Source organism: Engystomops pustulosus, chromosome 10 (assembly GCF_040894005.1).
Source record: "Engystomops pustulosus chromosome 10, aEngPut4.maternal, whole genome shotgun sequence".
Lineage (NCBI taxonomy): Eukaryota > Metazoa > Chordata > Amphibia > Anura > Leptodactylidae > Engystomops > Engystomops pustulosus.
In genome coordinates, this window is record NC_092420.1 from 60155978 (window position 1) to 60170281 (window position 14304).

Below are 14304 nucleotides of genomic sequence, written 5' to 3' on the forward strand. Positions count from 1 at the left end.
TTTATTTTAAAGAAAATCTACCACCAGAATCAAAGATTGTAAACCAAGCACACTGATATACTGGTGTGTGTCCTGTCTGGCAGTATCCTCTCATCTTTAAGCTTTTAAAATTATGCAAATGAACCTTAAGGCCTCCAGTCTTCATTAACACTTATGTAGCCCAGAGCCCCTCAGGCTCGTTTGCAGAATTTTCAAAGCATTTTTTTGGAAAAACTAGGGCATATGAAGCTAAAAAAGTGCAGATGCTAACCAGTGGGAGCACAAAATAGTATGTGTAAGTGTTCTGGGTTTACCATCCTTTATCCTGGTAGATGTCCTTTAAAATATAATTTGACATATTTATTTCTTATTTATTTTTTAACTTTTTGTATTTTATTTATGAGAAAATGTGTCTTCAATTTAAAAAAGGCGCGCTAGCCCCTAATCAAATAATTACTCACAGCACTAATTTAACTACTCTAATTAAAAGGTGTCCATACTGTCCACTTTGACTGAGAAAATAACCACACTTTTCCGTTGAAATCTAATGCCAATACTTCACCCTGACCATGAGAAAATGTCCACACTGTGCAGGTTCACTAAGAAAATGTCCACAACGTGTTCATTGACTAAGACTAAAATTGTCTACACTGTGCACTCTGACTGATCCACACTGTGCAACCTGGCATAGAATGGGGTACATTTACTTACCTGTCCCGTTGACGCCGCCGATCCAGCATGTCCGACGAGGATTCGGGTCTGCTGCGATTCATTAAGATTGTGCGTCCAATTAACTGCATGTGTCGCTTCCCCCGCTGAGGTCCGCCGGCATTCATCTTCTTCTTCCCGGTGCATGTGAGTGCTGATCTTCGACACACTTTTTGTTTTTTAAATTCTGCAGATTGTCCGAATCAGTTGGGTTGTCCAACGGGTTGTCAGTTGGGTTGTCCAACGATCCTGTGCGACAAAAAGCCAGGGCAATTCAGGGCAAAATGGTAAAAGTCGGGAAACCCGACAAAAATGCGGTGTTCGGACCCTTAGTAAAAGTGCCCCAAAATGTCCTTACTGTGTGTCACAGGTGCTCCCAGATCGCTGGCACATCCATGTGCCTCCCTGTGCCCCATGGATCATGTCTGCAGCCTCACTTACCTTCCCTGGCTCCAGCGGCGGTCCCTGCGCTCTGGCGCACCTGTCCCCGCCTCCTAGTGCGTGCTCCCGGGCTCTTTAAGATTTAAAAGGCCAGGCCGGCTGCCTGCCCTGATAAATTGCCGGCCCCTTTCTGTGTCCCCTGCCGGGACGAAAAAGCTTGTTCCCTCTGTCCTGTGTGTTTATAATGATTTCCCGTTGTGACCTTGATTCCTGTGCTGCCTATCCTGATCTTCCGCTATGTTCCCGACTCTGATCACGTGTTGCCTGTCCTGACCTCCTGCCTCTCCCCGACTCCATCACTGCTTCACGATTCTGTACCTCTCCTTGACCCCCCCTGTGGACAAAGTCATGCCTGTGGAGCAACCCGGTGGTACCACGCCGCAGCAAGTCCAAGCTGTTTTGCGGTGGGCTCTGGTGAAAACCGGGTACCACTTACGTCATTGTCCATGGTGATCCGGTGTACCCCTGATCCGGATGCTGTGCATGGTCACTAAGAAAAAGTCCACACTGTACACTGGATTGTAAAAAATAATTAAATTCATAGAATAAAGGGAGAATATTTTGTCTGAAAAGCACAATGAACTTTATGTATTGCCAAGACTTTACATAGGTTGCTAACCATGAACTGGATTTATATCTTTGATGTAAATTCAACTTATGCATTGTCAACTAAAAACCGATTGTGATGTTATTACCACTCCTCTTTTTTTAGGTTTTTCTCAGCACCAGGAGAGGAACGTGGCTTTTGAATCGTGTCTTTGATAGCGGCCTTCCATTGGACATTGTCCTGTTCACGCGATTCTTTGCAATATTTCAAGATGCTTTCCCATCACTCGCAAACAGCTTCCTGGAACGTAAAGTCAACTCCAGAGTTGACCATGACAACTTTGGCCTAAAACCGAAGCACAGGTGAAAATTTAATTATTACTTTTTCCTAGCTAAAGCCCTCAGATTACATTAGTGCTGCAATGGCTGCCTACTCTCCATGTGCTGATAAGCCCTGGAATGCATCAGAGAAACAAAGTGTAAACAAACTATGGATTCATGGGAGGGGAGTAGCTGCTGCCTCCTGCTCACAGTGAACTTATTAGAGCTGGAATTGTTCTAAACAGTGAATGCAGTGGAGATGGATGTGTATGCAGATGTCTCCTGCACAGAATTTTACCAATGAGGTACAAGATCTCCCTGTTCCCTATCAGTCCCTCCATCCCAGTCTATGATTCTACAGAAATTTCTCTACCTGTCCGGGCTCTTCTCATTGCTCACTTCCTCCACCTTGTCATCTGCAGTATCAGCTCTGTCCAGATTAACCCTTACACAGCACAGGCTATAGACTGCATATAGCTGGTGTACGAATGAGTACTACCACTTATTACATGTTCCATGCTCTTCCACGTGATGGAAGCTGCCAGGCTGGTCACCATATACATCCTGTATGTGCACTATGCAGTGCTCAGTGGATTTACTTGAGGGAAACTAAATGGATTTAATGCTAAATTAGAGCAAATTTATGTATGTACTGTACTGTATGGAAGTATATGGGGATTTTCCCCATGCAAATCGCACATTGTAATCAAATGATTGAAACGAGACAGCCTCGGGTCTTCGGAAGACCCAAGGCCGTCATGGCAATGGATTGCCGCTCCCCAATGACATCACAGGGAGCGACGATCTCCAACAAGATGGCGGTGCCCATGCATTGCCATCTTTTTGAAGCCACCGGCAGCTTTGCTGGTACCGATGTGCGGGTTAACACCCACGATTGGTGCTAGCACTGATCGCGGGTGTTACCGGTAAGTCTTTGCTGCGATATGCAGCAAAGACTTAGCGGCTATGGAGAGGGCTCAGCCCGTGAGCCCTGTCCATGTACTCACACCTGCTATTACGTCACGGGTCATGAAAGGGTTTTAAAGGGGATGTTGGCTCTAACCAAGCCCACATATATCCCTTCTCTCTCTATGCTAAGATAAACCTAATGACAAAGTTGGACTGTCAATTAGACACCTAAACATAGAAAGAGCAGGGATCTAAATAAATGATAAATATATAAACTATAGTCAATACCAAACTTTAGCTAGAAAAATATGTACAGGCTGCTAAGGTCACACACACTTTGGTGAACACCAGGGTTAGGAGAGTAAAGTTTACAGTAAAGGCACCATCTGGTGTAGGTAGGCAGGTTTTAAGTGCTGAAGTTGAGGCTCTCTGTCATAGATGCCCCCCATGATGTCACTCAAGAGTTGGTGTTTTGTCACACTATGTAATATCTGCTTAGCTGCTCCTGCTCTATAACATGTTGTGCACAGATACAAGTGTATGTATAATGTGATGAGCTGCCTTGGAAATTTAATTGAATTTGAGCCATTCCTTAAATCCATCAAAAGAGAAACAATTCAAATTTCAAAAAAATAATTCAAAAAATTATGTCATGATAATTTTTATGCAACTACTTACAGAAAATAACTTATATATTTTCTATACAATTGTACAGGTTTCTCAGCCAACATCCTACTGTTAGTGATGATCTCCCCAATCGCATTATTTCTGGCAAAGTTCTGATGAAGACCAACATCAAGCGCTTCCAGGAATCGGATGTGATATTTGAAGATGGGACCGTAGAGAAAGACATAGATGTTGTGATATTTGCCACTGGATACAAATTTTTTTTCTCTTTTTTTGATGATTCAGTTATAAAAGTAGAAAGAAACCAAGCGCCTTTATATAAAATGATGTTTTTACCACATTTGGAAAAACCAACTGTAGCATTTATTGGCTACATCCAACCAATTGGGGCTATAATGCCCATCTCTGAGATTCAGGCTCGCTGGGCTACGAGAGTCTTCAAAGGTTTGACCTTTTGCATTATTAAAAGATATTAATGACCTGGAAGATAAGTTATATCCTGTGTAATAGTTTCCAATCCTTGTTTCTAGGTATAAACAAGTTGCCATCCATGAGTGAAATGAAGGCTGAGATCACAAAGAGAAGAGAAGACATGCAGAAGAGGTTTGCACCTTTGTACTAGGAGGACCATACTGCCTGCACCAACTCCAACACTTTGCATCCTATAGGCACAACTCAGCTAATTCCACCATGGGGAGAATTTTTCTCTCACCCCCACCATTCATAAGCAAATTTGTTAATTTTGGAACACAATGGGGCAGATTTACTTACCCGATCCATTCGCGATCCAGCGGCGCGTCCTATGTGGTGGATTCGGGTCCGGACGGGATTCACTAAGGTAGTTCCTCCAACGTCCACCAGGTGGCGCTGCTGCGCTGAAGTTCCCCGAGGCCCGCTGGAATGCCCTGAAATTCACCGGCCTATTCCTAGTGAAGGTAAGTGCAAGTCTTGCGACACTTTTTTTTTTTTAAAAGCAGCAGTTTTTCCGAATCCGTCGGGTTTTCATTCGGCCACGCCCCCCGATTTCCGTCGTGTGCATGCCAGCGCCGATGCACCACAATCCGATCGCGTGCGCCAAAATCCTGGGGCAATTCAGAGGAAATCGGCGCAAATCGGAAATATTCGGGTAACACGTCGGGAAAACGCAAATCGGGCCCTTAGTAAATGACCCCCATTGAGCACATTTACTAAACTCCAGTTTTCTGTTGGACTTTGCACGTTCTTTCTAGACACTTTTTAAGACAAGCTCGAGACACATATGTGTCACACTCAACCCTTTTGCACTACGGCTGCACTATTCTTCATGCAATAAATTTCTGCGCTGAAATGAGCGTTCCTGTGATCAGTCAGACCATGCGCCAGATTTAACATGCAAAGTCTGACATAATTGTGTCGCACGGCCCTTGATAAAATTGGTGCCCTCTGTCGGAGCAGTTCAAAGGGTGCCAGATTCATGAAGAATGTACGCCACAATTCCTGAATCTGGTGCCCTCTGCACCATACACAGGAAAACTCCATATAGTGCATTGTACATTAACTGTGCTCCAATATGCCACCTACACCTGCCACAGACTGCCCAAATGGCAGTAGAGAGCTCATTTACTACAATGGGTGATGAAACTAATAAAACAATTTCTCAGGAATGATTGGGGCTAGAGGAAGACTACATATGTGCTGGTGGAGTAGAGTTCGTTTATGAATGTGAAGAGTTGAAGTTGATGAGACGAGTCCTGAGATGTCTATAATGGTAACCTATTCTTATTACATTAATAAGGGTTTGCTTATTAACCATAATGGACCTGAGTTATTAGAGTACAGCATTTTGAACACATTTGTAATATACACATATTTTCACAATATTTTCACTTACCAGTGTCCCCCGTACCTTGTCAGTTTTATTTTTCAGTTGTCAGCAACATTGTGCTTCCTACAGCCATGAAAGGAGGTCATGCTCAAGATTTAGCTGGAACTATGAATCCCAGGCAATTCCTGTGGATATATAAATATGTATATGTGCCTTGTAAATAGGTGTATAGTTCAAATATGTTCAAAATGTTATACTGTAATCACAGAGTTGGTTTTACTTATGCATTCACACTTGAAGCAGCTCTACTGGTCTCTTTCACCTAGGAAATATTATAATTGCAGCTTAAGTTGGCTCCTCTGTGACCTTATCCTCTGTGGCACTATAGGCATGCTCCTTAGGTCTGAAAAGTGCTCAGTCAATGAAACAACTCATGGACCACATAGTCTTCCAGGGAGAGGACACCAAGCACCGTATTAAAGAGAACAAATTAATCCCCAAAACTAAATATACTTTCATAAACTACCATTAGAAAGCATTGCACCTCTATGTGCTTCCTGGTGCTGGCGCCCCCTGCAGTCTATGTGTGTTTGAGATATTTCTATACACATCACTGGCAGCCTGTATAATGGGGTTACACTCCTGGTGCTGGCTCCTCTTTATACTTCCTGGTGCTGGCACCCCCTGCAGCCTGTGTGTGTTTAAGATACTCCTATAGAAATTACTGACAGCCTATATAAGGATGTGACATTCCTGGTGCTGGCTCCTCTATGTGCTGCCTGGTGCTGGATGAGGGATTCAACTGCTCCAGGATGCATCCAGGTTTATAGCTGAACACATGTATAGGAAGAGAACTGTACTGATGTCTGTGTCTCTCACATGTCTCACACATGTGTATAACAGAACATGTCAGGTACTTGTGTAGATGATGTCTGTGTCTCTCATATGTGTATAGCAGAGCATGTTGTGTATTTGTGTAGCTGATGTCTGTGTCTCTCACAAGTGTATGGGAGAACATGTCAGGCACTTGTGTAGCTGATGCCTGTGTCTCTCACATGTGTCTAGCAGAACATGTCAGGTACGTGTGTAGCTGATGTCTGTGTCTCTCATATGTGTATAGCAGAGCATGTTGTGTATTTGTGTAGCTGATGTCTGTGTCTCTCACAAGTGTATGGGAGAACATGTCGGGCACTTGTGTAGCTGATGCCAGTGTCTCTCACATGTGTCTAGCAGAACATGTCAGGTACTTGTGTAGCTGATGTCTGTGTCTCTCACACGTGTATGGGAGAACATGTCACGCACTTGTGTATATGATGTCTGTGTCTCTCACAAGTGTATGGGAGAACATGTCAGGCACTTGTGTAGCTGATGCCTTTGTCTCACATGTCACTTGTGTGGTATGAACATGTCACTTGTGTAGATGCTGTTTGTGGCTCTCACACGTGTATGGGAGAACATGTCAGGCAGTTGTGTAGCTGATGTAGGTGTCTCTCACATGTGTATAGCAGAACATGTCAGGTACTTGTGTAGCTGACGTCTGTGTCTCACACATGTGTTTAGCAGAGCATGTCAGGCACTTATGTAGCTGATATCTGTGTCTCTCACATGCGTATAGCAGAACATGTGAGGTACTTGTGCAGCTGATATCTGTCTCTCACGTGTATAGCAGAAACATGTCAGGTACTTGTGTAGCTGATATCAGTGTCTCACACATGTGAATAGCAGAACATGTCAGGCACTTGTGTAGCTGATTTCTGTCTCTCACGTGTATAGCAGAAACATGTCAGGTACTTGTGTAGCTGATGTCTGTGTCTCTCACATGTGTATAGCAGAACATGTCAGGTACTTGTGTAGCTGATGTCTGTGTCTCTCACATGTGTATAGCAGAACATGTCAGGTACTTGTGTAGCTGATGTCTGTGTTTCACACATGTGTATAGCAGAACATGTCTGATACTTGTGTAGCTGATGTCTGTGTCTCACACATTTGTATAGCAGAATATGTCATATACTTGTGTAGCTGATGTCTGTGTCTCACATGTGTATAGCAGAACATGTCAGATACTTGTGTAGCTGATGTCTGTGTCTCACATGTTTATAGCAGAACATGTCAGATACTTGTGTAGCTGATGTCTGTGTCTCACATGTGTATAGCAGAACATGTCAGATACTTGTGTAGCTGATATCTGTGCCTCTCACATGTGTATAGAAGAGCATGTAAGGTACTTATGTAGATGATGTCTGTGTCTCACACATGTGTATAGCAGGGCACTGCATGTCAGCAGGTAAAACACAGACACTAGCAATGCTTTACTATACATTACACACAGACATGAGCAGGGGCCAGGGGTGGGGTAACAGGGATAACATCACTTTCTATTTCCATGTGTGCGACCTCATTTACATAATAAAAAGATGATTTTATAGTGATTAATGTATGAATTGACTAGATAAATGCTGAGATGGAATCCTTGTGAGCTGCTCTTACAGGTAGTAGTGACAGTAATAGTTACAGAGACCTGGTGACAGGTGTCCTTTAAATCTGATGCATGAATAACGACCAGAAAACAGCGCTGAACTATTATTATGGTCTCTGCATGGAACATACAGAGCAGGGACTTCTTACATGAGTCTGTCCATAAGTCCATAAGGACCTGTGGGTGGTTAAGTGTCCCAAATTACCTTGACGGGTGCTTTTTAAGGAAATATAACTATTTAGAAAAAAAAAGTATAAAAATGTCACAAAACTGCCAGGTGTCAACCAGGCCAGAAGAATATTTGGAAAGCTGTAATCATCTTTCTTTACATATTTGTATTGTTTCTGATGCCCCTATTGTTAGGGGCTTGGGGGTAAACTTTTCTGTCCATGTGTAAGCATTACAATGGAAAATAATAATGTTCTACTAGAAATAATCTGCTCCATATTTCTAAACAGGTATGTTGAGAGTGAGCGTCACACCATACAAGTGGATTATGTGGATTACATGGATGAAGTCGCAGAAGAGATAGGCTGCAAACCTAATTTTAAGAAGCTGTTCTTGTCAGATCCTAAGCTGGCCTGGGACATGTTCTTTGGGCCGTGCACTCCATACCAGTACCGTCTGACTGGACCTGGCCAGTGGGAAGGCGCAAGAAAAGCCATATTAACCCAGAATGAACGAATAATCAAGCCCTTGAAGACAAGAAGCATGAGCGACAATTGTTCTCAAGGCTCATTTACATTACTCTTTAAGATCTTTGGGATCCTGCTTCTTTTTGCTGCAATTTATATCGCTATGTAGTTGTATTAACAACCACAACTAATGTAGCATTCACTTCTTAGTTCAGCTTCACATTTCATATCAAAGTTTTGCCTGCAAATAAAACTTTATACAAGAAAAGTGGCAGAGAAGACATAATAAATGCTCCCTACTACCTCTGTCATTTCAGTAGAGATAAGGGATAAGTTGTATTAATGGGCAAATCCTTTACTAACTAGAAAAATATCGTGATTAAAATAGTATTTTTTTTTAATGTTTATAAATGGTTCAAGAAAAATTATACCGTTTTCACGATCCATGACTGCAATGATTTAATAAACTCTGTCCTGGTAATGTAATAATGTAAGTTATCAGAGTATATTATAAGACAAAGCTCTGATACCTGTACTATGAAGAGCCGTGCATCACATGGGTTTTAGCAGATTGCGTATAGTTTTTAGAGCAGGAAATGCTGAGAAGATTGCTTTCCCAATCGCATTAACATTTTCTTTAAGCCTTTGGTCATTTAAGACTGAGAAGTCAAGTGGGTGGACCCAAAAGATGATAAACAACCTTTCTTTGCATGATGCATAAGTTTCAGTTATAGAACCCCTTAATGGATGTGACCTGAAAAGGCTTTAATGACATACTGGCGCTGGCAGTTGTCTTTGCCATCACAGTGACCCCAGCCAGCATCACAGTGACCCCAGCCATCATCAGCCACTCCAGCACTGACTGCATAGACAGCCACCGGCAACGGCACAGGCCCCCTGACTCCTCCGTCGGACCTCCCATAGGCTATCGCTGTTATCACAATTTCTGCAGATAGCATCAGCCCCTATGGCACACAGTCTGCATAGCCCAGCCATCAGCACCGGTCATTGGAGCCCAGACAACCAGCTCATAGCTCCAGTAAGTAATGTGAGGCATAGTACCAGCAGCTTCAGCATTGTAAAGTCTTCAGCACAAGAAGTATCACAGCAATGAGCATGACAGCAGCACTGGTCAGAACCAGAATCCGAGCACCTCATGACCAGTAGCTGCACTGACATTGGCACCAGAACCTGCAGAATCTACCAGCGCCACCAGAAGCACCACCACCAGCCACACTTACACCAGTACCAGCACCAACAGTGTCACCAACAGCACCAAATTGGTATTGGCAACACTGCCATGAATCACCAGCATCATTGCCCTTAAAGAGAATATTCCAGGAATATGAACATTTGATAGAAAAACCCATAATGCTTTAAATAAATAAAAACAATAAAACTCCACATCATTAATGACAAAATGGAGCTTAAATTGTTTGCTTGTTATGATTCACAAAATTTTGTGAGCTTTCCAAAGTATTCCAGAGTTATCTCCAAGATGGCCGCCATCTACAGCTACAATTCCCATTATCCTTCAGTTCTTAGTACCAGCTCCTCCCTCTCATGATCTGCTCTCTGTAATGATGTGTGTAACTGCCATCACTGCACCGTTGAAGAAATGACGTCTCACACTGAGATGACGTCTCACCACAACACTGGCCATGCTGGATGCTCTGTTACCAACCGACTACAGCCAAACATAGGGGTGATCACATGTCCTGCCCAGGGAGGTGGAGGACATGTGATGTGTACATGTGACCAGCAGCCATCTTCTGTCATGTGTCTACTCCACTGGGACAAAGCCACAGGACTGATGAAAGAGCCAGTAGCAGTAGCATTCTCCATTACATTGTATGTCCACAACATTGTTCTGCTGAGGGGAGCCACATTTTAAATAACAACTAATTACATATTAGCTTAGATTGTAATGACCAATTTGAAATATGCTTATTCCTAGAATACAAAGCGCAAATGACAGTATGTGGATATAATATACTCTGTAAAATGGCGACTAGGATCTCCTTTTACTCCATAAACGCTCAAATGAATATTGTCCAAGACAGAGTTGACCACAATAGATATCAAGTTCAATAAATACTTTTCCAAGATTGTTCATAAAACGTTCACATTTTTAACGACATATAATGAAACTTTTCAAGTAACATGGTAATAGCTTGCAATTTTTAGATCAACGGCATCGTGAGCAAATAAATCTTCATTCAGACCTTTCTCACGATGCCTTTGGTCTATAAATTGCAAGCTATTATCATGTTACTTGGAAAGTTTCATTTTATGTCGTTGAAAATGTGAACGTTTTATGAACAATCTTGGAAAAGTATTTATTGAACTTGATATCTATTGTGGTCATCTCTGTCTTGGACAATATTCGTTTGAGCGTTTCTTCCTAGAATACACCTTTAACTATTAACAGTTTACAGTGAGAAGGTACCTGATGTGCTGAGAGCCCTCAATTCACAAAGCATTCAGACTTGAAGATGTCTGTTCTCGCCTACTTTAAACAATGGCATTTAATATAAGATTTGGTACCAGTTGCTTGAAAACCTTGTGCCTCTGGACAAGACAAAAAAATAGACTAGCCACAATGACTACAGACCTAGTGCTGTGACATCACACATCATAAAGACATTAGAAAAGTCACTGATTGTACACCTAAGAGGGGAAGTCAAGGGGCATCTGGTCCCACTCCAGATCACATACAATGACAGGATGGACGTGGAATATGCAGTGTTGTTCCTGCTGCTAAAATCTTACTCAGTAAGAATTATCTACTTTGATTTGTCTAGTGCTTCCAATACAATAGAATCAGCCCATATATTAGTGAAGAAATAAGGGCTGTAGTGCCACAATGGACACCATTGAAATTAACTGGTCCTTTAGCTGCTTGAGGAACGCACTACAATGTCTTCAGATATGGAAAGTGCGAATGTGAATGTGTTATCAGCAACAAGGGAGCACCGCAAGGGACTGTTACTGCCATTTTGTTACACCCTCTAAACATCAGACTTTAGATACAACTCGGACCCCTGCCAACTTGAACACCTACAAAAATTTTCCAATGACCCGGTAATTGTTGGTTGCATCCGTGAGGGCGATGACAGTGAATTCCGAAATAATATCAGTGAAGTGAAAGAAACATCCTGGTTTTCAATATCATAAAGACCAAGAAGATGATCGTTATGAGGAGGAACAAAATGGACTCCGAACCAATGGAGAGCGATAGATCAAGTACCTGGGTGTGTACATCGATGACAGTCACATTTCCATCAAAATTTTAAGCATCTACGGAGAGAAAAAGAGCAGTTTGAATAAAATCATCCAGACAGCACAATTGAAGAAGCACTGAGTCTCTTTGTGGAGGTTTGGCATAACAGATGCCTGAAGAAACTTTTAATCCATTGCTGTAAGCAACCACTACAACAGAGCTCCATAAGCAATCGTTATCACCAGGAGTGTTGCCGGACTTCGAGATTCCATAATTCCTTCATCCTGAAAACAATCAAACTGTATAACCAAACAGTGGCAGGAACAAAATACTAACGTCCCCCTCCCATCCACTATGCATATAGTTATATTATAATGTACTGTTTATTTTCTACTATTGGCTTTTGTGATTGATTGTTTACTTTTCTCTGAGATATGACTAGCCTGGAGCTGCGATGCACGAAACATTTTCCCACAATTTCCCAACGGGATAAAGTTCTATTCATTCTATTCATCTCTATTTATCTAGAGTTGTGCATTGTTATCTACACTCACCGGCCACTTTATTAGGTACACCTGTCCAACTGCTCGTTAACACTTAATTTCTAATCAGCCAATCACATGGCGGCAACTCAGTGCATTTAGGCATGTTGACATGGTCAAGACAATCTCCTGCAGTTCAAACCGAGCATCAGTATGGGGAAGAAAGGTGATTTGAGTGCCTTTGAACGTGGCATGGTTGTTGGTGCCAGAAGGGCTGGTCTGAGTATTTCAGAAACTGCTGATCTACTGGGATTTTCACGCACAACCATCTCTAGGGTTTACAGAGAATGGTCCAAAAAAGAAAAAACATCCAGTGAGCGGCAATTCTGTGGGCGGAAATGCCTTGTTGATCCCAGAGGTCAGAGGAGAATGGGCAGACTTGTTCGAGCTGATAGAAAGGCAACAGTGACTCAAATCGCCACCCGTTAAAACCAAGGTAGGCAGAAGAGCATCTCTGAACGCACAGTACGTCGAACTTTGAGGCAGATTGGCTACAGCAGAAGACCACACCGGGTGGCACTCCTTTCAGCTAAGAACAGGAAACTGAGGCTACAATTTCCACAAGCTCATCGAAATTGGACAGTAGAAGATTGGAAAAACGTTGCCTGGTCTGATGAGTCTCGATTTCTGCTGCGACATTGGGATGGTAGGGTCAGAATTTGGCGTCAACAACATGAAAGCATGGATCCATCCTGCCTTGTATCAACGGTTCAGGCTGGTGGTGGTGGTGTCATGGTGTGGGGAATATTTTCTTGGCACTCTTTGGGCCCCTTGGTACCAACTGAGCATCGTTGCAACACCACAGCCTACCTGAGTATTGTTGCTGACCATGTCCATCCCTTTATGACCACAATGTACCCAACATCTGATGGCTACTTTCAGCAGGATAATGCGCCATGTCATAAAGCTGGAATCATCTCAGACTGGTTTCTTGAACATGACAATGAGTTCACTGTACTCAAATGGCCTCCACAGTCACCAGATCTCAATCCAATAGAGCATCTTTGGGATGTGGTGGAACGGGAGATTCGCATCATGGATGTGCAGCCGACAAATCTGCGGCAACTGTGTGATGCCATCATGTCAATATGGAGCAAAATCTCTGAGGAATGCTTCCAGCACCTTGTTGAATCTATGCCACGAAGAATTGAGGCAGTTTTGAAGGCAAAAGGGGGTCCAACCCGTTACCCGCATGGTGTACCTAATAAAGTGGCCGGTGAGTGTATATGTCAGCCTTTTGGTTATCCAAGGGTCATTGCTTTTATTAACATTATATGTATTGTAATGGCATCCTTCCTGTGTAGCAGATAGTGATGGGAAGTCCAACTCTTTTTAGTAACCTGGATCATTAGGCTCCGCTCACTAAGAAGAGCCGGCTCTCCTGGCTCCTGAATGGCTCCTTATGTAATTACATTGGGAATCATCTTCAGGAAGCCAGACACCCATCCCTGCTCCACATTACAGAGTACAAACAGTCATATGGAACAATAGGAGTAGTGAGGGCCTGCCCACAAGAACTTACAGTCTATGAGGAAAAAGGCTAAAAAATTATGCAAATGAGCCTGAGTGGCTCCAGGCTCAATTAAAGGGGAAGCCCAGCCTAAAAGGAGCTAGGAGCCTAAAGGTTGCATGGCAGTGCTGGCCTGACCCACTCCAGCAAATAATTAACACCCTCACCACATGTGGCATATCTGTACATAATAGTTGTCCATTACGGCTGTATGAAGCGTCCTAACAGGCTGAGAGTGCTCCAAACATAGCAGATTTTAGCTGCATTATGCTCTTACAGGGTTTTTCTCCTCCCTCTGCCTGCTGTAATCCCACCGTGGCAGTGCTCACGCACCGTGTAACAGCCTGTGAATTAGATTTTAGAAGAAAGGAGGTCATGGATAACAAATATAAGTAGATTATCACAGTATTGGTGTCTGAGTCTATGAGTGCCCTTGGTTTATCATTATGGATTTTGATGGTAGATTAAGCTAGATGCACACATTCAAAAATGACCAAGTACCTTACATTTTTTAAATATTTTTTTTATGATTTCGTGCCCACTGATTTTATTTTGACAAAGGTTCTAACATGTTCAGAAATGC

At 42.8% G+C, this 14304-nt stretch overlaps 1 protein-coding gene and 1 long non-coding RNA gene across 5 annotated transcripts in view; one reads left to right on the forward strand and one right to left on the reverse strand.

Moving 5' to 3' along the window:
* The window catches only part of LOC140103831 (flavin-containing monooxygenase 5-like), a 52465-nt gene extending 43530 nt beyond the window's left edge, over window positions 1-8935 (forward strand). For all 3 annotated transcript variants that reach the window (XM_072127083.1, XM_072127084.1, XM_072127085.1), the window contains 4 exons: window positions 1841-2037; window positions 3620-3975; window positions 4062-4134; window positions 8270-8935. In XM_072127083.1, coding sequence (XP_071983184.1) covers window positions 1841-2037; window positions 3620-3975; window positions 4062-4134; window positions 8270-8615 — 972 coding nt within the window. In that variant the 3' untranslated portion in view covers window positions 8616-8935. The remainder of the gene's footprint in view (window positions 1-1840; window positions 2038-3619; window positions 3976-4061; window positions 4135-8269) is intronic.
* LOC140103833 (uncharacterized) lies at window positions 1857-10134 on the reverse strand. 2 transcript variants are annotated; one of them, XR_011850192.1, is made up of 3 exons: window positions 10095-10134; window positions 5402-5520; window positions 1857-2020 (listed from the first exon to the last, which is right to left on the reverse strand). It is a non-coding gene; the product is annotated as an uncharacterized lncRNA (long non-coding RNA). The 2 variants fall into 2 exon arrangements; XR_011850191.1 differs by lacking the exon at window positions 10095-10134 and adding an exon at window positions 9995-10082.
* Between the last annotated feature and the right edge of the window lie 4170 nt (window positions 10135-14304).